Source organism: Dermacentor andersoni, chromosome 6 (genome assembly GCF_023375885.2).
Source record: "Dermacentor andersoni chromosome 6, qqDerAnde1_hic_scaffold, whole genome shotgun sequence".
In the NCBI taxonomy this organism is placed as follows: domain Eukaryota; kingdom Metazoa; phylum Arthropoda; class Arachnida; order Ixodida; family Ixodidae; genus Dermacentor; species Dermacentor andersoni.
In genome coordinates, this window is record NC_092819.1 from 63,017,984 (window position 1) to 63,042,502 (window position 24,519).

The 24,519-nt window shown below is 45.0% G+C and overlaps 1 protein-coding gene across 3 annotated transcripts in view; it reads left to right on the forward strand.

The window, feature by feature from the left end:
- The window catches only part of LOC126522754 (uncharacterized), a 690,505-nt gene extending 672,370 nt beyond the window's left edge, over positions 1 to 18,135 (forward strand). For all 3 annotated transcript variants that reach the window (XM_050171541.3, XM_072288756.1, XM_050171544.3), the window contains 9 exons: positions 461 to 548; positions 1,188 to 1,262; positions 2,477 to 2,699; positions 3,267 to 3,442; positions 4,985 to 5,146; positions 6,873 to 6,982; positions 9,380 to 9,566; positions 12,043 to 12,211; positions 15,744 to 18,135. In XM_050171541.3, the coding sequence (XP_050027498.1) occupies positions 461 to 548; positions 1,188 to 1,262; positions 2,477 to 2,699; positions 3,267 to 3,442; positions 4,985 to 5,146; positions 6,873 to 6,982; positions 9,380 to 9,566; positions 12,043 to 12,211; positions 15,744 to 17,533 (2,980 nt within the window). In that variant the 3' untranslated portion in view covers positions 17,534 to 18,135. The remainder of the gene's footprint in view (positions 1 to 460; positions 549 to 1,187; positions 1,263 to 2,476; positions 2,700 to 3,266; positions 3,443 to 4,984; positions 5,147 to 6,872; positions 6,983 to 9,379; positions 9,567 to 12,042; positions 12,212 to 15,743) is intronic.
- Positions 18,136 to 24,519: the final 6,384 nt, after the last annotated feature.

Here is a 24,519-nt window from a genome sequence, read left to right on the forward strand (position 1 = left end):
GCCATGTGCTGTGAAATTCGGAGTCGACCCCATCGGTGCATTGCTTCGGGTGCGAGCTTTCTATAGAATGATTTAGAAGTAATGTCTGGATTGCGCTCAACGTGAAGCTGCTTAGTATAAAACCTGTTCAGGAACTTATAACATGATATAAATTGCAGTGATCGATACCAGTTACTATATACACGATGCATATTGCTCTCGTGTGTTCTTTAGCACTTTGTCTTACATTTCCTTTTCTTTTTACTTTTCTGTGGGCTCGAATTACTTTGAGCGCCAGATAACAAAATTAAGTTTTACATATTTTCAGCCACTTTTGCTCTGAAGCATGTTTTACAAATGCTTATAAACATGCTGCAATACGTCCTGCTGTAATGTAGAGCAGGGCAATATCCTTACCGACAGGACGCCATAGTTTGGTCACTACATTGTGCTTTATACATCGCCTATCTTTTGTATGCAGGCTCATAGCTGAGGCGAAGGAGCGAGAAGGGCGCCAGCCAACAGCTCTGCAGGTCAGCTACTGGGACCCAGTATCTCAACACGAATATGTAAGTCGTTTCATTTTGCGCAGTAGGTCGTCTGCATAGTGTAGTTGCTCAAACCAGATTGCGGGTTTAAAAATTCTGTTGCATCTTCTACAAAAGCAATGGCCACTTTCATGTTGTGCTTAGCGAGCAAGAATTTGAATAAGGTCCTGCTGCCTCTTATGTTTGGTTCTTCCTGTAAGCTTTAAACTCTTATGAAGATTAGCATAGAAGGTGAGAAAGTTGTGGTTTTCATGAAACACAAGACAATTCACTTGTCATTAGCACAGTGACTTCCTTTTTTCCTTATTTTTAATAAATACTTTTGTTATTTCTTATCACAAGTGTGAAAGATTGTGTATGAAGCTCCTTCTAGATCGTAAATGAGCACACTGTCATTGATGAGTTTCTCAATTAGAGTGACTTTGCTTCTTCAATAACTGCATATCTCAGAACTGAGGCCCTTCTTGTGTTAGTTCTTCTTGTGTAAATGTTCCTTCAAACTTGCATATTTTTTGGTACCAGGCATGTAGGAGCTTCAAAATGCTTGAAAACTACAGTTCCCTACCCAAAATATTAAGGCAAAAGTGATCGTAATTACTGTGCACTTCTGCATGCTTCTTATTGCTCTAGATTCTAACCTCGGTTTTCCTTGAACTGCAGCAAGAAACCATCAGAGTCGCAAACACCCACACAACGAAGGATTGCATCTATCTTGTAACCCACAAGCTGGACAGTGTAAGTAGCTTAGGCTCTACGTTTTGCAGCGTCACTCCATATTTTTTTGCATTGTGTGAAACGTGTATACAGCGTAGGCATGCTCATTTGAACAAATTTACAATTGCAATTCAAACAAATATCCTGAAAGCTGGCAGAGCTAAGCAAATGGTATCTCAATTAAGGCAAATTTCAAGGGTTACAATTTCTTGCATTATGCAATGTTGCATATACACAGGTTGAAACAGAATTATGCTTTCTGTACATAAAGCTGTGCACAAAAAGCAGTGTTAAAACAAATGTGTGTGTGACGCAGTGCACCTGCTTAGGTACATGGTGAACTTAATAAACTTAATTGAAAACGTAGTAGGCTTGAGCAGGCTGAGTTTTTGTATTGCAATACGAGTATTGTTTTCCTGCTCATAATGTCTAATGATTTTTTCCCCTTTTGGTCCAATGGGACACTGAATTTCAGCAATGATGAGATCAGGCCCTGCACTCATTAATGCTGGTTACTTGATATCCTGCTCACTTAAACTGATAACTGTGTATCCAATTCATTACAATGAAGGGACTAGTTGGGCCTCCGCCTCTTCCCCAAACACAAACATTCTGCTGCGTCACTGACTGATTTTACAGTGAAGCTGTTAAGGAGCATCTTGTGGCAGTTATAGGGCTGCTATGAAGGACGGTGTGTAGGGGCGTAGTCGATATCAATAAGCAAACACAACCTTCATCAGAATCCCAAATGTGTTTTTGCTTTCCAATGTAGTTACCAACTATCATAAAATAAAACTTACCTTGTGTGCACCTCACATGAATAAACAATACTTTTTGCTCCATCTTTTTAGCCAGTAATGTGCAATTTTTGTTTCTAATGTCATGTTTTACTGGCTTCGTGTTTGTAGTCGGCTAATAATACATACGGCTGTGGTGGTAGAGAGCAGGTAGCAGCGCAGCCTGTGTGGGAGCCATGTATGTGTTGGTGAGAATGCACAGATGGCGTCAATGATGATTCATTTCTAACAGCAGCCAGCAAATAGCCCCCTAGTACTGCTGAAGGGTGTGAGAACTCACTTATGCAGCTGCACTGTCTTTGGTATATCAGTTTCTCAGATTGGCATACATTTGCAAATTATTTTTCTTTCGCACCTATGCTTTGAGTGTCTCTCCAAAGTCTCAGACCATGCACTGAATATGTGCATTAATGGTGGCCCAACATTTCTTGCATGCAGGCATCGAATCCAGACGACTTCCAGCTCTGGGTGAAGACTGGTAAAGACGAAGCCCCCTACCCTCTCATAGGACATGAGTTCCCCTACTGTATAAAAATGAACTTTGTGCGCGAGCTGCTACAGAGTTCCAACCTAGATCTGTCCACGCTCTCCGACGTCATCACGGGCTGCAAATGCGCCTTCATTCTCAGGAGGAACTACCACAAGTTCACGCTATCTGATGGTGAGCATTTTTTTGTCTTACTTATGGGGCTGTTAGTTACGAGCAGAACTGATAAGTGTGGTCCCGTAGCCTCTCACTTTTTGCTCATGGTTGCTAACATTGTGAAAGTTGCAATGCTCGGATCAAGCTTTGTACAAGTTTGCAACCAAGTTAAGGAGCCATGAATTAAATATTGCTAGTAAACATTGCTTGTTGTAGGTACATCAAGCAATGATGCAACAAGAAATGATGCAACAAGCAATGATGACAGCAATATGATGCAACGAAGCCATGCTTGCAGTTAACAAACTTCGTTATGTCATAAATTTAGGTTGATGTTTCTATTTTTCAGCAGTAAAAATTATTTTTCAAGTTATTAAAGCCACCCTCATGAATGAGATCTTGTCAGTTGCATGCATCATCATGCGATGGGGGGCAGGCGATTCAGATTTCACAAAGCAAATATCTAAAACAAATTTAGGAGTTTGGTCACCTGTAGTTTGCGCCAAACTCATGTAATAAATATTGCGATTTCAATTCATAGAAATCGCAAATTATATTTATAGCTGATCCGCTCTTCCTTTTCAGCGGAGAAACCAAAGAAACCTCGACGTCCAACTCTCATCAACTGGCCATTCAAGAAGCAGCCATCTTCGAAGCAGTCCTCGACAGACTCTGGTAGCGTGTCCCCTGTGGTTGGCAGCCTCTTTGGCCAGGACCTGAGCAAAGTTTCTCCGAATGGGTCTCTTCCCAAACCTGTCATGGTACGTATTCATGCAGAACTTGTACTAACAATGCTAACAATAGGTAATCATTTAGACTTCGCACTGTTTGGTGACCTTATAACCACTGGTGTCCTTGGTCAACACGAGCGCATGTGCTGAAACATTGCAATAGCCTTGTTAGTAATGCTAAGAGTACCAAGATGGTGCTGGCGCTAAGCATTGGGGGCTGTGCGCTTATGTGATGTTTCCAGCAATTCTGAAATATTTCCGCATTGTAGTGACAGTGGAGAATAGAATTGCCAAAAGTGCTAGTTAACGCACTCTTTATTGGATGAACTTGTGCCCACAAGAACAACCAACACCGAAAGCACAACGATAGCGTTAAGCACAGTTACCGGTTGGCAAAATCTGATCCAAGGGTCAAGTGTGCGGGCTATTTACGTGATTCAAAGTATGTTCCGGCATACTTGCTGGCTCTCGCGTATCTGCAAGAATATACGCCGCCATTCACATTGCAGGCAATAACATTTTGGAAATTTCGAATATATGTAGGTGCATCTTGCTACGAGTGATAACTTTGTAACAGTTGTTAGATGTTAAAAAAAGGGGTCACCTGGAAAAGGATAAACAATCTATGTGTTTCATTATGTGCTCCTGGTGTTCTTGTGCAGGGTAGCTCAAACATGCTCTATCGAGCTGTTCTCTCTCCCCTTGGTTACAAGCAACTGCAACTTTTTACATCAGCTTTTTTTGTTTGTTTTTGGTGTGAGGTTGCAAAGTGGCCAGTTTGCTGTAATATTCGCAACTGTGCTTGTGCATAGAACTGGAAAAGAGCTGTGTATATAAAGCCAGTCATTGTTCTGGAATGCGAGTGCGAGGCCTAAGGCATTCAGCCAAATGAACAGGTTAATCCTTGTAGGGGAAATGACACCAGATTTTCGAGTTTGAATGATGCATTGCATCTTAAGCTGTACAGATCCCTCAGCAAGCTGGAAAAATGTGAGTGCATTCGATGCGGTAGAATTATTGTAAAGAAGTCCATTCTGTATGGTCCATTTGCGTCGTACGTCTGCGTCCTTTTTTTTTTTTCTGTGGATCTTGGCGATCGGCTGTTCTTATCGCTTGAGAATTGTGGGCGCAATGCAATGGCAACACTCTTGCGGTGTATTTGGCTGTCAGAGTGTGCAGCGTAATAAGAAGCATGGGGTGGACATAGTTTCGGATGTTTTGGAACAGATGACAACTGTGGCCCTGTACTTGACATCACAAAGAGCATGCCGAAATTAGTCACTGTCAGTCGAAGACTCTTTGAGGCAGCAATTTCAAATTGAAATTTTGGCTTAGTATGTGTGATAACCCAGTTCTTATGTGTGTAACTATACTGGCACCTCTACTCTCAGTTACAATTATAAACTGAGAATAGTTAGATGACCATGGTCATGTCTCTAGTGGTTCAGCACTGGAGTGAAAACTAATAGGTGTCCCGAGGAGTTTACTTGAGAGGCATTGCTGTCCTAAACTAAATAGATTATGAAATTTTTGTACACTTGTTCTGATGTCTCGTTTGCTTGTACCGTGCAGGCATTGCTGCGACAGCTGTTCCTGCGGGGTCCCTTCACCTATGGAATTTTTCGAAAATCTGGGAATGTTCGCTCTAAGCGGGAGCTCCAAGCACGGCTAGAGGAAGATCCAGACTTCAGCTTGTCTGACGTGCCCATCCATGTGGTTGCTGCTGCATTCAAGGTAGTTCACTGCTTTCCTTAACATACTTTTATTCATTCGACTCGACATACTTGCTGAATCTTATCCTAGGGTTTACAACTAATGCTGCAAAACGCTGATGAACAGCGCCATGGCCTGGATGACCTTTGTTTTAAATGAATGTACCCTTCTGGTGAGATGGCGATCTTGCACTGTGAACGTTTTAGTTCGATATTTTGTTTTAATGTTATCGCAAATTCACATATTGCTCCACTTAGAAATTTCTCCAAGTGAAAGCTGCTGCTGTTTAATAATGCAGCTGAACAAGCAGATTTATAGGCATACTGGGCGGTGTCAGCTTTTCACCATGATGCAGGAATGTGCTGTGTTAAAAAAACTTATGTGATTTGCTTCAAAGTATGTGGTAGACTGGTTGTGACAGTAAGTCAAAATTCTCACTTTAAGAACACTTAATGTGCATTAGTTATCTTTGTTTTGATATTCATGCATGTGGAAAAATATAACGTATTATGTTGTTGTTTAAAACATATAGCACTGAACTAGTGGGCTGTAGGTGAAATTATCTTCTGTAGTTTTGTGAATAGGTGGCTTGCTTGATGAATATATTGAATGTACACTTTAATTACAGACTTCGTAACTGGAGGAACTCTCTGGTCAGAAGTGCAGTTTAGCATGCAAAAAAACAAAAAAGAGGCTTCTGGGCATCTTTTTCTGCATTTTGCGATTCTAAATAGTAATCTTCAGCAGATGTGCTTTGAAAACATTCCCCAAGATATTAATCTCTTTTTTTCTATGGAACTTGTGCCAGAGATGTCTTATTGGTATTGTGCGTCCTATTTGCTATGTATTTGTGGTGGGATGGTAGTGTCTCTTGTCTCAGGCTACATTGTGCAATATGTTTGCAAACTGAAAGCATATTTAGCGCCAGCAAACAAGGACGGAAGGGAGACGACAACACAATGCGCTAACTATGCTTTCAATTTACCAACACGCCCAACAAATGGCAATGTTTGCAAAATCTCACTTTGCAGTTTTTCCATGGTCTACACTGAAAGTGTTGATAATAATACAAATTTTAGCAGATTATATACTATATAATTCCCATTTAGGATGTTAGCAGACATGCTCATCGTTCATGTGAAGTACTGTTTCATATAAAATTTACTGTTTTTTTATCATGTGGATGTTACATTAAGCAGAATGTAGTTCTCATTTCTTACGCTAAGACACAAATGGCAGTAGTTGTGATCTGAGTTCTTGGCTGTGTTTGTGTCATTGTCTAGGGCATGGGGTGGGGTGTACAACGATGGACAGCCTCGTCTATCTTGCCCCTCTTCACTAGCTGTGACCTAGCGCATTTCTATAACTTACCTCCTTTTCCAGTTGCAGTAATGAAGTGGAATGAAAACATTGTTGTAAGTTAAGACAGCATCTAAAGCACTCTTAAGTTCACTATTATTCTTTTCAACCCTTGTGTGATGCACGTGTGAATACCCCAACACAGACGTGCAAAAAACTCCTAGAGAGCCTTTTTTTTTTGCCTGCACAGTCTACAAAACAGGTGTTCAGTATTTTCGCAATAATTTTGTGCAGTGCATAGGCAATATTATATGCATAGATCTTCATGTGGTGTGCATGGATTTATGCAGTGGAAAGAAGTTAACATTTTCTCTGCATTCAGTTTCTCGAGGCCTGCGCGGACGTGTTGTTCTTAGGTGTACTCAAAGATTTGTGTTCTGTCATCCAGGAGTTCTTGGGTTGCCTACCAGACTGCTTGCTCCAGCGGTGCCTGTACTCGGAGTGGCTCAAAGTCTTGCATGTGGAACCCCAGTGGAAAAAAAGGGACTACACAATCAGGTAACAAATAGTTGTGGTTGCCAGAACTTTGGTGTTCTAGTGTTGACAAAAATATTACATGAGAGAAAATTTTCATGGGATCTTGTACTGCGGAAGTCATTTAATAGCTAGCTCTTACAACAATAAGGAAGACAAACCAAACATTGGCAACATCAGTAATGATCAGCGTTTTGCCAAATTTCATTAGTGGTATAGACAGCTTCATCCACCTCTGGAGATGTGGGGAAATAGTAAAGCAAATTTTGCGATGAAGCAGTTCACTTGTGAAATATATTTTTTGAACAAGACACGCCTCTTCTTTTGCACTTTCTCTACTATCCTGCACTTCGAGTAAAATTTGTTGACATAATGTGCTCGCTTAATTTCAACAAAGTTGTGACTTGTTAGTTAAAATGGCAGTGTTTTGAGTGGCGGGGCTAAGCTGCATAAACCAGGTTTGAGCCCCGAAACCTTTGCAAGTCTTAATGAAGAAATGAAACTAGTGACGACCAAGTACAGTAATGTGGCTGTTTGGGCTTCTTGCAGTCACCGACCGATAATTCAAACTCAGGGGGGGACTGCCAGAACATCCGAATGATTGAGAATCCGAAATACTGGATTTGCCAAAAATAAGTGACTTTATTTCACAAGTGGCCAAAAAAGGCTTGACATGTTCTCTGATCGTCACTTTTAGAGATGCCTTCAATTTCGCATGACTACTGCAAGGTGCGTTGGCTTTTCAGAGGGATGGCATTCTTGGCGCAGTGTCAAGCACAATATCTTATTACAGTGCGGGAATGCTGCTGTGTGTTTGGTGCTAGTCAAGCGAAATACCTCGAAAATGAAAGTATCTTTTGAAAGTGATCATCAAGGAATGCAGCCCAAGTTTCTCACTGCACATTGTGCACACGAACATACTGGTTAGGCTTCACTAGCTTTGGTTTCACTGGCAACATGGCCAATGACCATGCAATGTCTCAGAACGAATATGTTGCCATTTCGGCTTGACTCGGCGGCCAAATTAGCACACGCTCATGCAGTCAGTGTAAATTATTGCACAACGTGCAGTAAAGTGTCTGAAATTTTTCTAGTCCTTGTACAGTGAAGCCTCGTTAAACCGCAGTTGGCTTGAGCTCAGAAAAAGCACGTACTAAACGGTAGTACGGCTTAACCGAAATAGCGCAAGACTGCCCACTTGCCTGTAGAAAATGGAACTACGAGAGAGTGCGATGAGAGGGCAGAAAACATGCAGTATTCATTCACATCGCGCGACAAAAGTATGTTATTTTCGCAGGCTAGCAGTGACGACTGCAGCCTCACACTCACTCAAGCTACGAGCCAGCTTTTCTGCCAGCCCCCTCTTCTCGGCAAACACCCGCATGAGACTGACATAACGGGCAGCATCTGCCACTGTCGGGCCTGAATCACCCGTGCTGTTGATTTCCATGTCGTCCTTGTCACTGTCGTTTGGTGACACTTCAGCAATAACAGAGGCAATGATGGCGAAAAGTCGAACCTCGTAGTCGACATACTTTTGCGGTCGCAGCAGCTTTTGCCATTCTCCTTCGCATTCCGAATGGCACACACCATAGTCAACGGTAGATCCCTCTCGCGCACCAGCACAGACTTCTTCGTCACAGCACGAACTTCGTCCAATTTTTCTTATATGCTGAGCACCTGGTTTTTATCTTCCTAGCTTGCATGACACCACAACACGGGCCACAACGCCCTCCGACTCTGGCACAGTGCCGAAATGATATTGATGTGGCTTCATCCTTCCAAGTGCCCTCTGCATTTGCGCTTGGAGGCCGTTCCGATCTCTGAGGCTCGTCGTTCTGCCTGGGCCGCCGTGATTTTGTGACGAAAAGGGTAAACGCTACATGTTAACCGATACGTACGCAATAAGCTGGTGCGGTTTATGCGTATACAAAGTGCATTATGTTCAATGGCTGCTGAGTTGGGGATTTGACCTTACTACTTTTAAAACGAGGCTACTGCTTAAGCGGGTACGTTTTAACGAGGTTTTACTGTACAACAAAACTTGCACGTCTTGAACTCGACTTGCTGCAGTGGCTTGATAACTATGGCTTTTATTGCTCAGCATCAGGACCTGTGTTAGGTTCTTAGCAGCAGTGGCTGCAGTCTAACAGGTGCAGGCTTTGGCTGTCTGTTAAAGAACCCTAGGTAGCCAAGATTACCCCAGTGCTTCGTCCCCTTTATTATATGAGCATCACTGTAGTCATTGCTCTGCATTGTTTCTTGAGCAGCGTGAGCTCGGAGTGCTATCATCACCATCAAAAAGTCATCCAACGTGATGCTAACTTTTCATCGTCACGTACTAGATTTATCAATTGTCACTTTCGAATGAAGAAGCGTATGTTGATAACTTGCCTTGCATATTTCATTTGTGCATTGCAGCCTTCTGAAGAGGCTTCCACCAGCCAACGTGGAGTTGCTGCGCCACTTCCTGTGTGTCTTGTGGCACATCAACAACCGCAGCACGGAAAACAAGATGCCATCATCCAACCTGGCCGTGTGCATTGGCCCAAGCCTGCTGAGCCCAAAGTTTGTTGACAACTACCACTCGCCCACGCTGCAGTCAGAGGTTGGTGCAACCTTCTATGCAGCTTGGGCTGTCTCTGAAGGGGAAAGTGGTCATCCGAATGACTGTAACACGAAGATACAAAGGAAACCCATATGGGTTTCGTCCATTCTTTCACAACAAAAGCTTCGTAGTTGAAGAAAATTCGTCCTGGTTCGGGGCACTGAACCCTGGACCAACAACTTTCCGAAGCAGTTGCCTTAGCGTCTGAGCTAACCAGAAGGCTAGCAGATTGCAGCGTGAGGCTGAATCGATTGACAACTCGGAAGTGGAGGGACGCTGAATATGGCAAAGATGGATACTAGATTGGCTCTGTGACAAAGCTGATTGGACTGATATCCCCACGCTATTGCTCGGGGAGAGGCTTACTGGCAGGGTTGTCTGGCTAGGCTACTTCGCCTCAATCGAGCTACCTTTGGTGCCCGTTAGCTGTGAAAATGTCCACCTCTTTACCTTTTCATTTTAGTCAGATACGAGTATAAACACTTGAACGGTGAAATTCTAACAATAATTAGATATTACACAAGCAGCCATGTCCTGTACTACACAAATATTGTGCACTAAGCTACTACTCCTTACAATTTCTCTTCAACAAATGTTAAGAATAAAATACCAAGTCGTCACTTGAAGGATACTCTCATAGCTGAGTCAAGCAATGCAGGGTGCAAGTTTTTCTGAGGGTCACTGAGATGGCTTGACTACTTTTCTCACCCATATCTTGAGTTGGCTGGTTTCCACTAGGGGATTTTGTTGATACTTTGTTTTTGAAACTTGCCAACCTTGATTACCTGTAGCCCTAGCTTTCAGTAGACTGAATAGCATGTAACTGGAAGCAACTCCTTACTGTTTGCATTCCCATCTGCCATCCGTTCTTCAACAGTTGTATGTCATATAAAAAGCCTGCTTCCTGTACGACATTGTATTGTGTGCATCAAAATAGACTAAAAAGGCAAGCATGCTATATTCTCCCTTAGCTGCAAACTAAGCATTGGTCACTTTGATCTTAAGTTGTGAAGTGTTCTTGAGAGGTCAAAGCACAGGCAAGGTGCCCATGGTGCTTCGCAGCCTCTTTGTACCCTTTGCAATTATGAGCATTTACTTTGTAAGTAAGTGCTCTGTCAGGAAAGCTCTCGCCAGGAACTACTTCGCATCCTTTGGCTACTGAGCAGAAACAGCACACGTGTAAACAATAGCATAGCAATTTCAGAAAATTTTACTTATTCCTGAGGCTCCCGTACAGGAAAAGGTGACTTGAGAAGGCAAGGCAATGCTGGTACTATAGACACGACGGGGCAGTTGCGGGCAAACTAGATACAATTAAGTTCAGGGTACTGTACGTTTCCGCTAATTCTGAAAAATGAATGCCATGCAAATACGTTAAGCGGACAACTTATGCAGGCGTGCAGAAGCAGAGCCATGTTAAAGGGCACTGTAGGATCTAGGCAACACTACTAAGGCGTTTGCAGATCAAATGAACACTTATGTGCCCGCTGCAGTAGCTTTGCGGCTATGGCATTGCTCAAGGTCGTGGGTTTGGTCCCGACCGACCATGGTAGCTGCATCTTGATGGGGACGAAATAAAATATGCCCATGCACTTAGACTTAGAAACGTTAACGAACACCACGGTGTCAAAATTAATCTGTAGTCTGCCACTACGGCATCTCATAATCCACTTGTTGTTTTGGCACGCTCAGCCTCACAATTTAATTAAAGTTTAATACTTCTGCCATGATGCGACGGGCCATGTGAGGCAATAACACAATGCTCCATCCTCTCGGAGAGAATGGAGTATGGCATGCAACAACTTCTCAAGCAAACGCCTTTCCCTGTGTTTTCTGTGTACTATGCAGACAAACAACAGTGGTGTACACAAGGTAACATTTAACAGACTCACCACTCATGTTTCACTAAACGTTGAAGTGATTGAACATTTGCCATCAACATCACCGGCAATTATTGTCAAAGAAAACAGTACAGAAAGCTTCGCTTACATTGATTCGCACAGTACGTGGGATTTGCATAATTTTTTCTAGCCACACAGCAGTTTCATACTTTGCAGACATGATCATCATTGCGTGATCTGCATGCGGTGCTTGTTTGTTTGCAATGCACAAACTTTGTGAGGGGTCCTTGAAAAGAAAGGTGTGCAGGATAGAGGACAATTATTGTCTAGAGACATAAGCCCCAAATGGTGTAAACATTTCAGAGTGTACTGCAACAAACCGCATACGTGTTGGACACTTTCTGAAAAGTGACTAAGACTGATATTTTCACATGTCGAGAAGGACCCAACACACAACCACAATCAGTTGCAAGCAGAGTGATAGCAGCAAATGACGTACAAGTATTAATAAGACTATCATTCTTCAGTATTTTCATCTCCACATAAACAGCTCAAAACCATGCTGCGCTAATTCGAGCAGCAGTGACTTCTGTGGTACTCTTCTGACAGTTTTGTACTTCTCTTTTTTTCCACAGATCTCTGAGCAAGTGCCTCAGCTGGTAGAGTATCTGATTGAGAACAGTGTGGACATTTTTGGCAAGGACCTGGTGACTCTATTTGGGGAACCTCCGCAGAAGGATCCCTCAATTCAAGACTCTGGAGCAGAGGAGTCTGACAGCCCACACAGCTTGCAAGAAAGTGGAAGTGAGTGGTTGTTGTATGTGTACCGTATTTACACGATTGTAAGTCAACCCCTCCATATCGCTTGCCAGGAAAAAAAAGAGAGAGAGAGAGCATACCCGAGGGCGCATTCGATAAAGAAAATTTATTAGTAGCTGACATGGTCACTGGACTACTCGTCTTCACTAGTGCTGCCATCATCATCGTTGCTACGGTCGCACAGCGCGTCGTCATCCAGCGAAATTTCACATTTGCCAAACGACCGTACCACGACATCTTGTGGAACAGCAGCCCACGCTGTATGCACCCAACCACACGCAGCCGTCGGGTAGGCTCTTTTGATAGGTCCGGTTGGCGTAATTTCGCGGTTTTCTGCCGCCAGCCACTTGTTGTACTCACGGCGGAGCAGGTCCTTAAGAAAGCGAAGATCCGAGCTTGTTTCATGACCATGTCGCACTTCATTGGCAGGGACCGATCGCACATTTCAGCAACGTACGCTGCTAGCTTAGCCTACAGCTCTGGAAGGCGTCCAGACTTCGGCATGTCGTAAATTCCTCACGTGTGGTCACAGGTGAAAATTTCGCTTCGCTGCAGTCGCCACACTCGCACCACCCGTTCAGAAACATCGAACTTGCGACCTGCTGGGCAGTGATTTATCTTCGGCGTAAAGGATGGCAGCCCTCTTGAACGCTGCTGTGAACGAGTGCCAAATGATTAGTGGGCCTGGACTGGAGCATTCATGACGACTGAGGAAGCATAGAAGTAGCACATAGCCGGCATTCAAGTGGAACGTGTCAAACCAATGTCTTTCGTCAAACTATAGAGAAAGCCAAGCGCAACAGGCAAAGAGAAACCCGCGAGCGGTATCTGCTCTTGCATGAACTACCGATACTCCCCGCAAGCGCCGCCGTTCTGAGGCTGCCGCCACGAATGGAACAGCAGCGCTTCCATCAACTATCGACACCCCCCCCCCCCCCCCATTATAGTTGCGTGTGCTGTAAAACTCTCCAAAATGTTGAAAAACCCTTCCGGAAAACGAACAAACACGCGTGATAGCGAAACGTTACGGGTAGGGCCATAGAGCAAACATAAAATTGTAACTATGTTGTAGCTCCCGTTGGTCTCGCTTTTTTTGGCGGTGCCATGTTTTGGTTTCGATTCCAAGTCGACCCCCCAACTTCAGATTTTCAAATTTAAAAAATGTGGTCGACTTACAATCGTGTAAATACGGTATATAGGCATTGTTGCCACCCTTTGTAGTCAGTATTCTTGACTTTTCTGCAATGTTACTTAATGCATGTAACTGCTGCCATTACCTCTGTATTTTGTGCCGCAAAAGTGCAAGAAGTGTAAATTTTAAGCGGGGACATATATTTTATGCAAATATTGCCTTTGGCTGATGGTCATGGTGATGCAGAGCACATTGCTGTTAAGTCATACTTAAAATAGAAATGTTATATATGCAGTAGGGAACAAAAAGATATGATATTGTGGTTTCTTGTGAAAAATTCACTAACTTCGTTTGCAAGGTGTATTAGTTGCTGTCTTTTTTTCTTTCAATGATGTCAAACGGTGTGCACTAGTGTAGCCAAACGTACAAATATGGATAAAATTTTGTTTATTTACGGTGCAATAAAGCCCCAATTTCCACTTCATTTATTTCAAGGTGCTCGCTGTTGCCTACATTTCAGAGTTTGTGTGCGAGTGGATGAGTTTTTTTTCTACTTCTTTGATCTCTTGTGATATATGAACATGCAGTAGCATGCCAAGCCTTTCGATAGGCAAATCTACAGCTATCATTAAGATTTCCCTCACTACCGCACACATACTGATTGACGTATACAGTTTCCTTCTGAAACATTCTTAAAGTATGTGAATTGTGTGCCCTGACAGCTAGGCTGTGCAGTGCGGATAACAGTACAGTGGAATCTCGACAAACGAAAATCGCTTAAACGGAACTGCCTCTTAACGGAACGCCGTCCTTACGGTTGGTTGGTTTTGTATTCATGCAATTGTATTCAGCTTTGTCCTTGAGTAAATGGCACTCCTGGTAAACGGTCCCTTGATTTCCCTGGTCCCTTAGGTCACTGTATATGACAGTAAGTGTTCACGAACCCTTTATCCCAGGCTTGCGGTCTGGCATAACGTAGCGCCAGCTTTCAGAGGAATTTAACTTGGAGCACTCGAAACGCAAAATACAGTATCTTTGCGTGTATAGCCCACACCAAAATTTCGAAAAGTTTAACAGTAAAGTGGGAATGCACATTACATGCGAATTTTGCCATGAAGCCACACTTTAAGGCAAGGTTCTTCCCCTTTCAAGGTTTCGTTATCTCCTAAGGAACCCAAGCTCCGTCCCACACCTGCGTGTTGAAGCTCCCTTCTGCCTTCTTTCACAGTCACCCATTCTCCTCCACATCACGGGTCTCCATTTTGCATTTAGTAGTTGGCAAACAGTGGCGAGCCAAATCACCATTTTGGATTTTCGGCTCCGTCGCGTTTACTCTATCACCGTTGACAATGCGAGGGCTTCTTCGTGTGTGCTGTCATCCACTGTTGTGTGAACGCTAGCTAGCATCACCAGGCTCAGCCGATCCCATACTACGCGCCTCCTCTCCATAGCTGCAGCACCATTCCGCGTGCTCATACACAGCTGTCCCTCTCACTTACCTTGCCTAGCCTCCCCTCGCTTAGCCTTCCCCCCTCTCCTCTTTGCCGAGTGGAGTTTTCTGTTAACATTCAACATGGCCAGAGCTCAAGTTTAAACAGCTCTGCTGTTAAAAGAAGAATGCTGTTGCCTGAAACTGATGTATGTATCGCAGTTTAGAAGAACTTGTTGTTGGGCGAGTTGGTACATATTAGCGAACATTGATTAACTGCGCGAACAAACGGACCACAGAGACAGCATCGGACAAGGACGGGCACAAGGACTGCGCCCGTCCTTGTCCCATGCTGTCTCTGTGGTCCGTTTGTTCGTGCAGGTAAACAATGTTCGCTAATATGTATCGCAGCGTAGGAATGTATGCTGCATTAGTGCAAGGCAGAGTAGTTATTGGTAATGCCTGATTTTGGAACATTTGATGATACATTCGCTGCCTGGACAGTCAAAATTGCGTAGAAGAGCTTTCTTCAAGTTGTTGCTCAGTATGTGAAGCCGTCTTTGGTACTGGACCAAGATTGGTTTTAAATAAAAGCACTGCCTTGTTGATTATTGCATGCTGCTTCTGATAGTGATTGCTATCATAACTGTTGCAGCCGTAGCCACTCAAACTGCCCTTATGTCAGGGAGGTCTTGTTAATAAAACCCTGGTCTTTTTATACCACTCTAAAATCTTTTTCCTTTTGAAAGTAAGAATTTTTGTAGCGGACATTGCTCATAGCTGTGTAAACATATGCATATTCTATCTGTTTTATTTTTTTTCATTTGTGTGTATATATATATATATATTAGTTTTTTTTTACATTTAGCTATTCCTGTATTGATATAGTATGCATAAGGCCCCGCATGTTAGTCTTGATGCCCTCCTGACAGTTCTATTATCTTGTTTGCTTCTAGGTGCCTTCCGAAGAGATGACTCTTCAATTGACAGTCTTGAAAGAGCCCTCATGGAGGATTCTAGTCCCAAGTTGCCAAACAGGACCAAAGTGTCGTTGACCAATCTCAGCAGGGATTCTGGTCTCACCCTCAGCGACACTCAGCTGTACACCCCTGAAGATGACGTTGAGATGGAGAACACAAGCTCCGCACTTCAGGGTATGACGAAGAGTGTGCCACACTTAGAAGCTGTTGGCGTGCAAGAATCCACCTACAGTCGGAGCAATGGTGTTAGCATTGATGGCTCCTGCAATGATGTAGTTCGGCGCCGAAAGTGTGGCGGGGAAGCACCCAAGCACTCCCGGCACCAGACTATCTCATCTGCTGGTTTCTATGCTCGCTCATCTCCGGTATCGAGGGATGCACGGTCTCAACAACTTCAGTATTCCAAGTCTTGCAACTATAGAGAGAATGATCACCCAAGTGAGGAAGACACAGTCATGGGAAACGATCCCCTCATCCGCTGGCGTAAGAGCCGTGCACGTCAGCAGCGAGCCAATGCGATGCAGTCAGCAGTTGATGTGAACCGGCCATGTAGTACACTCATCAGGAGTGCTTCTGAGGAGAGCCTGCTGCAGAAGTACATGGGTGAAGAGCAGCCAAAGCGACGGCCCCAACACTGTAAAGGCAAGGCCCCAAGACCACCAATGGAAAGTACTAACTGGGAAAGAACAAAGAAGTTTGACACCCCTGCAGCCACACCTGACAGGCATGCACTGTGGTTTGCCAATCAAATGCACAGTGTTGACTGGAAGCGCAGTCAGTCGACCTCTAAGATAGATGAAATCGATCACATCCAGGATGGTCCAATGAACAAAAGTGCGGGACAGGACAGTTGCCAGCCTACAAGCAGCATTATGACACCGAGGCAACATGACATCACAGTGAAGATAAAGGCAGACTCTCTGGCAAGTGTCCATACACCACCCCGTGTGAACAGCGTGTGCAGCTCGTCTTCCGAAGGTAGCCAGAGGTCTCACAGGTCGCACGAATCGACCCATTCGGGCAGATCGCAAGGGTCAAACCGTTCGCGAACAAGTCCCTGCCGGCGTCAGTCCCCCAGCTGTGCATTAGCTGCTGTCCACCGGTCGCAGAGTAACAAGCCCATGGAGCCACCCAGCTATCAAGAGGCCATGACACGCCGCACCCTACTTAGGAGATCACAGGCAATTTCTCAGGCTGACGATGCGTTGCTCGAGGAGCCTCAGACAGAGCCTCTGTCTCTAGGTTGCAAGGCTCTGCAACTGTATGAGGAATCATTGAGGATGTACAACGAGCAACTGGACGTTGCGAGTGACACTCATCACGCCATTCTGGTTAAAGTGGACAGCAGTGATGAAGGCATATCTGAAAGCCCACCGCCGCCCTTGCCACCCAAGCCCCACCAGCCTGTGCACCGTACTGCCAGTGACGGCACTGGCATTCGTCTCAGGCATCATCCTCCAGTTCACGTGAAGGACTCCCAGCTGGTGAATCGTGGGAAGTGTGTTGTAGTCTCCTCGTTTCACGATCGCTGCCAGCCACAGTCATTGTACGACTTTCCCAAGGAGATCAGCTGGAGTGTAGCTCAGCTGAGGAGCATCTTCAGCCAGCAAGCGTCAGCGGGGAAAGATGGAAGCACGGGCAGCAACAGCAGCCAGTCGGACTCTGCCTGCTCGAGTGAGCGCGAAGGGCACCATGGTGTATTGTCAAGTCACCTACGGACAGAATCAGTGAGCAGCAGTACAGGTGGTGAAGAATCTTACGTGTAAATATGAGAACAGACATTTTTGCGTTCTTATGCCATTGTGCCTGTTTAGCTGTAACCGAGACAACAGTAATTGTGCAATCTGTCTCTGCTGCCACCACTGTTGCCTTCTAATCACAAGTATGCCGCATATGAACTCCGAGTTCATTTGACTTGGAGAACTTTTGAGTTCTTTTGGAAACTCACAATCGCATGTATTTAACTCTTCACCAACTTTGCATGATGAACTTCTGTATATGTGCCAAATAGCCTGCTGAGAAGCTTATGAGATCTGTATAGGTTTTGTTGTCCAGTGATCTGTGTTGTTCCATACTGTTCAGCTTGTTTCTAGCATGGTTATGCTCTGTATAGGCTGTGTATTGTTCCTTCTAGAGCTCATTCACTGTTGTGAACTGTATATAATTGTAACATGGCATTGTGCAGTAATGCGTGTGCTCCGTGAGGCATGCAAGGGCAAAATGTGCCCTAAACGCTATTTGTGACAGGTGCTTGTCACAGCTCACTAGACCATTGTATTTATGGCCTGTTCGTGTACGACAGTGGCTGAACAGATCGTATTGTAGATATTTTGATAACAGCAATAAACATTGTACATGCAATATACAACATGCTCTTGCTGTATACCATTGAAGGCTGCTTGTGGATATGCTGCAGACAAACTTATACTGCCTGCACTGCTCTCAGCAGTCTTGCAACATCTTTCGACTTGATTGTGATGCTTGTTTCTTGCAGCGTCACTCTCATCTTCGAAGCAACACTGAACAAAATTTTCCTGTTAAGGGTTATTGGTTGCAAAAATGGTTTCATGCCTAAACTGTGGCGTCAGTGACATGTTATCTTGGACTTTATCTGGCACCTCCTTGTGCTGGACAAGTCCACAGTAGGTTCAAGGCAGTGTTTTTGTTTATTTTCAGAGCCGGTGCAATCTCCCTTTATTATTTAACAGTTAATTCGCTGCAGTTTCAGTGCCAAAATCTGTTGCCGAGGAATAGCAAGGCCATTTGACTGAAGTCACTTCCCACCTTTGGGTTTCAGTGTCACACCCAGTTACTGTTTGCATCAAGATTGACCTTGATGCAAACAATGTTTTTTGTAACCATGAATCAAAATTGAGGTGAAATTCCAGAAAAGTAATTTAATGTCTTTTTAGTTAGTTAGGGTGCCCCTTAATTTCTTGAAAGATGACCATTTGCATTCCAAAATGCTGGCTTCACCTTCAAGCTATTGTGGATTGTACAATGCAACATTTGAGGGGCTTTTTCTTAGAGAACACAATGACCACACTCATGCTGATAAAAGCATTTAGGGAAAGCACACCACCATGCAAAATTAACGTTAGAAGGGAAGCAATTGTGTATGAAAGGGAATGGGATGGAGAACCACATATCTGCTACAGCAGTGTGCCCCATAAAGTATTTCACATGAAAGAGCAAATAATGCTTATTGGGAATTGTGTGAAAAATTCTGAGTGCACAGCACAATAATAGATTTGTATATTTTGCTGGCTGAACACCCTCGCTCAGTAATTTTTATACTTGTTAAAAGTTGGCTAGTCTTGACAAATTCACGGAATTTTGGTAAGGCATACCAATAACTGTTGCAGCCATAACAGCCATATGTCTGCTGCTGACTGTAAAGTGGAAACTGACGCACACAGCTTATCACATTGTCATTGGAGGACTGCTATAACTTGCAATTACTTTTTAATGTTTTCACTAACGCGTCAGACAAAGACAAGGTCGCAGTTCCGCCCGAATTAAGGGCGAAGCATCGATTGCGAAAGCAAATTCGTGGACAGCTATACGAAGTAAGGACAATATTTTTATCGGCCGTATAAACTAGTAAACATAGGCATACTAGCTACATTAACAAGCATTGTGTCACGCACGCACAAGCAAACATGAACACACCTCACTTGACCGCAGAAACGCGCGGTCAAAACGCTGCAGTAAGGAAGCACGGCAGCAGCAAGCGAATTGACCGTGCTGCCGCTCGGATCAACGCGAACTAAGCCGCGAAAACGCAGTGCAGCGCGGTCTCTGTACCCGTTGCAGATGGATTTCAAGGTACAGTGGCCCGGCCGCATTTTTACTATTGCTAGTAAGTACAGCGGGGCGTGGCGTTTCCCACTGGCGCTCGACGTTTCTGCGCAGGCGCGAGAGAAAATCTGGGGGCCTTTGCTACTTGAAAACATGACTGGTTAGGCTCTACAGAGGAGGTTTGTTAGCGCGTGTTGTATGCGTTTGTCCCCTAAACATGCCGGCATGCGGTGGAGTTTGTTTACGCTCCTCCGCTGGCTGCCCGCACGGTGAGGCAGTGGGCACGGACGCTCCATTTGGTGATCGGTGTGTCTGAAGGGGCAAGGTTCTGACTGGTGTTGTATAAGTCGCGGATCGCTTTTTTCGTCGCGATGATAGATTGCATTTTTACAAGCACTGCTCCAACCGCCCCGCGGCAACACCAGCCAGAATATTGCCCCTTCAGACACAGCGATCATCACCGCACTCCGAAATTCCGGCATGTCTGGGGACAAACGAATACAACGCGCGCTAAGAAACCTTATCCGTAGTTTCTAGGCAGTCATATATTCAAGGAGCAAAAGCCCCCAGATTTTCTCTCTCGCGCCCGCTCTTACTCGCGCCTGCGCACAAACGGCTGGCGATCCCTCAAATTAATGTCCCGTCCGCCTCACTACTCACCCCCTCGAAGCCTTGCGCGCGACGGAAGGCGGCGCGCTTCCTCCCCGCTTTCCTCCGTTCCGTGCGCGAAATTGAACCGCGATTGCCGGCTCACGCTCTCAGGCTTTCGCTCGCACACACAGCATGCGACGCGTGGAGACGATTTTATCGCCCTTGGACTTTATGAAGAACCTCACGGCGACGCCGACGGCATAAATGCGCTTGTACAGTCTATATAATTGCTATCAATGAAACCCACGACATACGAATACACCGTCACTGCGCCTTCCGCCACAGACCTGGAGAGGCGCTCCGGAGCCCACGGCGCTACCTTTGCTTAAACTGGAACTTCTGCAGCTTCTCTATGCTTCAGCCTTCGAGACGATGGTAAATATTTTCGGTTCTAGACGCTGAAGCGACGCACCTTTCACGTGCGACGCGTTTTCGCGATTGCTTAGACGCGGAAGGAAAAAGGCGCAATATCCGTCAACTCAAACACTCAGCGGTGTATTGTTTTATTTAGCCGTTGTAAATAAGGCGTTTGTTTTCTCTTCCCCAGCTTAAATCTATCATGGATGAAAATGTGGGACAATATTCAGAAGCGCTCTTGCTTGTGTGCGCTCTGCCTCCCTAGCTTTCCGTTCAATGCCACAAAAATTAAGTTGTCCGCGAGTAGCTCGATCTGCGGTAAGTATTTACTTCGGTTTGCTTTGTAACCTTGACGACTTTCTCACAAACTGCGTTTGACAGAACTCGTCAATATCGGCGAGAGAGGGCGACAAAGAGGAAAATATAGCTGCGAACGCATACATCGAAATTTAAGTCGGCAAGAAAAAGCAGTAAGTAATAAGAAAGGACGCAAAATAGGTCCTATTTCACTGCATTTAATTCAGGGAAGTACACGCCGGTGCCGCGTGGTGGTCTTGTTACTCGAGGTTCTTGCAACATTCTTTGCGACAGAAAACACAGAGTAATCACTAAGCAGACTTCGATTTTCTGGAGGTGGTGCTGTTCCTTGACTGAAGTTACTTTGACGTTTCACTTTATTTCTTACGCGCATATGCGTTAGCTCATTTTGGCCGGGGAGGCCGGTTAATCGCCTGGTGAACTCGCCGACCGTGCTTCGACAATGGATAAAGCATAAAAATATGAACCGCACTTTTTTTTCTGTATTCGAATGATCTGCAGCAAAAGTTTGCCGCACGACGCGACTGCAAGGCATGACGTCACCCGTCGCTTTCGCCACCTGCAGTTCGCAAAAATTTGTCCCACTTGTCCTTCTGCGGGAGGGGGGAGGGGAGTATACGTGGACACCTCCTAACTTGACCAAACGTGCTTCCTTGTTCGCTGGGCCTTACGTAGAAACTAGTATAAACCCCTTGGCCATTGCGAAGACTCGTGTACGTAGAGTCAAGTTGTACGTCGTGAAGCTCTCTCTCTCTCTCTCTCTCTCTCTCTATATATATATATATATATATATATATATATATATATATATATATATATATATATATATATATATATATGTATATATATATAATTAGGTAGTATACGAGGGTTCTTTCCCCACTTGCCTGCTCTCCTAAGTTCTCTTGCTACGTGACGCCATCGGGCAAAATAAGATGTTTCACATCCGCCCACCATGGCCCTGAGGAGCGCTGGCTAACACTCCCAGGTGCTAGATCTCGTAAACCGAAATATCCTAGTTAGTGTGGACGGATTGATAGACGGCGCCGTAGCACAATGGGTAGTACAACGCACGCGTAAGGCGGAGGTTGTGGGTTCAGCTCCCACCGGCGACAAGTTATCATTTCGTCCACTTTCATTTCCCTTCGACCAGTGTTCGACAACGACAACTACGGCGCTCGGTCATCAGTCCACTTTAGCCACCAAAATAATTTACGTGTGCTAATACGAAAAACGTCTCGTGGGGGGTTACGCTAGGGTGCCTGAATGTCCTCCTCACCCGCCGCTATGGAGTCACTAGAAAAACAAGCCTTTATTTTGTGTTCTAGTGACTCCAGATTACGCCAGCGCGCAGCGACACCAGTGGTCCCCTAAAGAATTCTGCAGAACCACGGCCGCTGGATAAAAGAAAAAGAAAAGAAGAAGAAAAAAAAAAGGTGCGGCCTGCTGTGTAAGCGGGTTGCAGTGGGAGCTTACGTGACACCAGTAGTTGCATTCGTGGCCGTTTGGCTGGGCCGAATGGCGCTAGCTGCCGGGGATGGGACTCGTCGGCGTTCCAGGCGTGTTCCTCACGCATTTTCTATGCCGATCCCAGACAACAGTCCCCGGCTGGTGGCGCCGCGGCGGATGACAGCGTTTTCGATGCACGCGGCAGGCCGCAACTTCTTTTTTTTAATCCAGTGGCCGTGGCAGAACCCATCTCACACGCGCCTTTCATTGAACTAATAAAATATTGTTTAATTAGCCATTATGAATTAGGCCCATAACTAGTGCACAAGGGTATAATAGTGACGGTATATCGAGGACTGACAATGAACACAGTAGGTCTAGCCCACATTTGTATATCGCATCACGATTTTTTTTTTTGTATTTCATGGGCATCTGCAGTAAGCGAAAAAATGCTAATACTGAATAGACAGAAAGTTGGAAACTGTTTTAACGGGACGTTTTGCAAACCGCTCTACAACTTTCTAATTGTAATTCCTTGCCTAACTTCGTTTCTTCAGAAGCTGGTTAATTAATCTTGACTATAGTTACACAATTAAGCAGAATACAAAAAAGTATCATAGTGTGACTTACTCCGTACAACAGCCAGCAACATGCATCTGGTTGCGTCGACTTAGGGTGAATCGGTATATTTTAAAGCTCCGGCTAAAGTTACACCGTCTACATGTAGGGATGTAGCGACATGTCTACAATGCTTTGTTCAACATTTCAGAACTCACCTCTCGAAAGTGCCGAAAAGAGCGAGAGTCCTCCTGCGCTTGCTTTACCGTGAAAAGTGGCACTCATGCGTTCGCCGCTTGTCACGTGAAAGAACAAAAAATGTTATCGCAACTCGCGTCACGAGAAAGTACGTGGTGTTCCGTGCAGACGGCCCGTATCCGACGCAGAAACGCATCAAATTAAGTGCGTAATTTACATGCGAGACACACGTCTTCTAATAACTTACTCAGCATATCCCATCAACTTTGTGCTTAACGCACTAAGGATTCACTAGCCGCGGCTCACAGACAGGCGTTCCGAGCCTGCTTACGTTACTTATGATAGCTTTCGTGGTTCGTTGCATAATAGCCTATTCTTACGATGTCGCAGTAAACGCCACCGATACACCGCTTATGCGCACTTCCTTCAACTCGCATTCATTTCTCTCGCTCCTAGTGTGGCAGCTCTGTAATCTTCTTCAAAGTGGACTGGAGTGTAATCCGTTGCATTATCTTGCAGCGCGCAGAAGGACAGCGCGTAATAAAAAGAATGAAGCGCTCAGCATATGGGCCGTACAACGGACACTACACTAGAGAGATGATGCAAAATGAAAGGTCTAGTGCATCGTGGTCTGGTACCTATATAGAGCTATATTAAGAAATTATTGGGAGCTTTAAAGGAGTATACTGATACGACGTCTCCGACTTTTCATTTTTATGCGTAAAGTGTAGAAAACACACAGACACGCACACACACACACGCACGGACACGTAAGCACACTCGCGTATATTCGAAGCACAGAAAACGACCTATGGAGAACCAGCGCTGAAACTTCGCGCGCCGACAGCAGCGCCGTAACACAGGATAGCGAGAGGAGGGAACGGTTTTCAGTATCACGTGCTTCGATATTTCGCGTCAGGAAATAGGCAGCTCACATTATTAAGGCATATGTGCCCAGTTTTCGAAATGACTGGACACCGCGGCGTGCTATTATACATAACGCACAGGAGCGCTAGCACCACTCGCAACGTGCATGGCCACGGAAGAACTTGGGTGGAAGCATCGGGCTGCGTGAACAAGCGTTGATAAAGGCGCTCGTATGTTATCGTTAAAAACGCCGCGACATCTTTTGCGGCCTGTATACCGGAAGGTGGCAGGATGCTTTAGTTTAGCGCACTCAAACTGCCGTAGCACCTCGTGGCCAGCGCTGGTTTCCAGGTGTCCCACTTCCACGTGACCACATTCTGCGCATGACGACAGAACACGTGTCGACAATGCACGGCAAACACACCTCACGGTCAACGAAACCGAACGTGTTCGTAGAATTACTTAGGCCGCTCTGAGGCCTGCCAGCATTTTTTTTTTTCTGGGGCTTCGGCATCCAGGACTGTCATTTAATGCACCAAATGAAGAGCTGGAA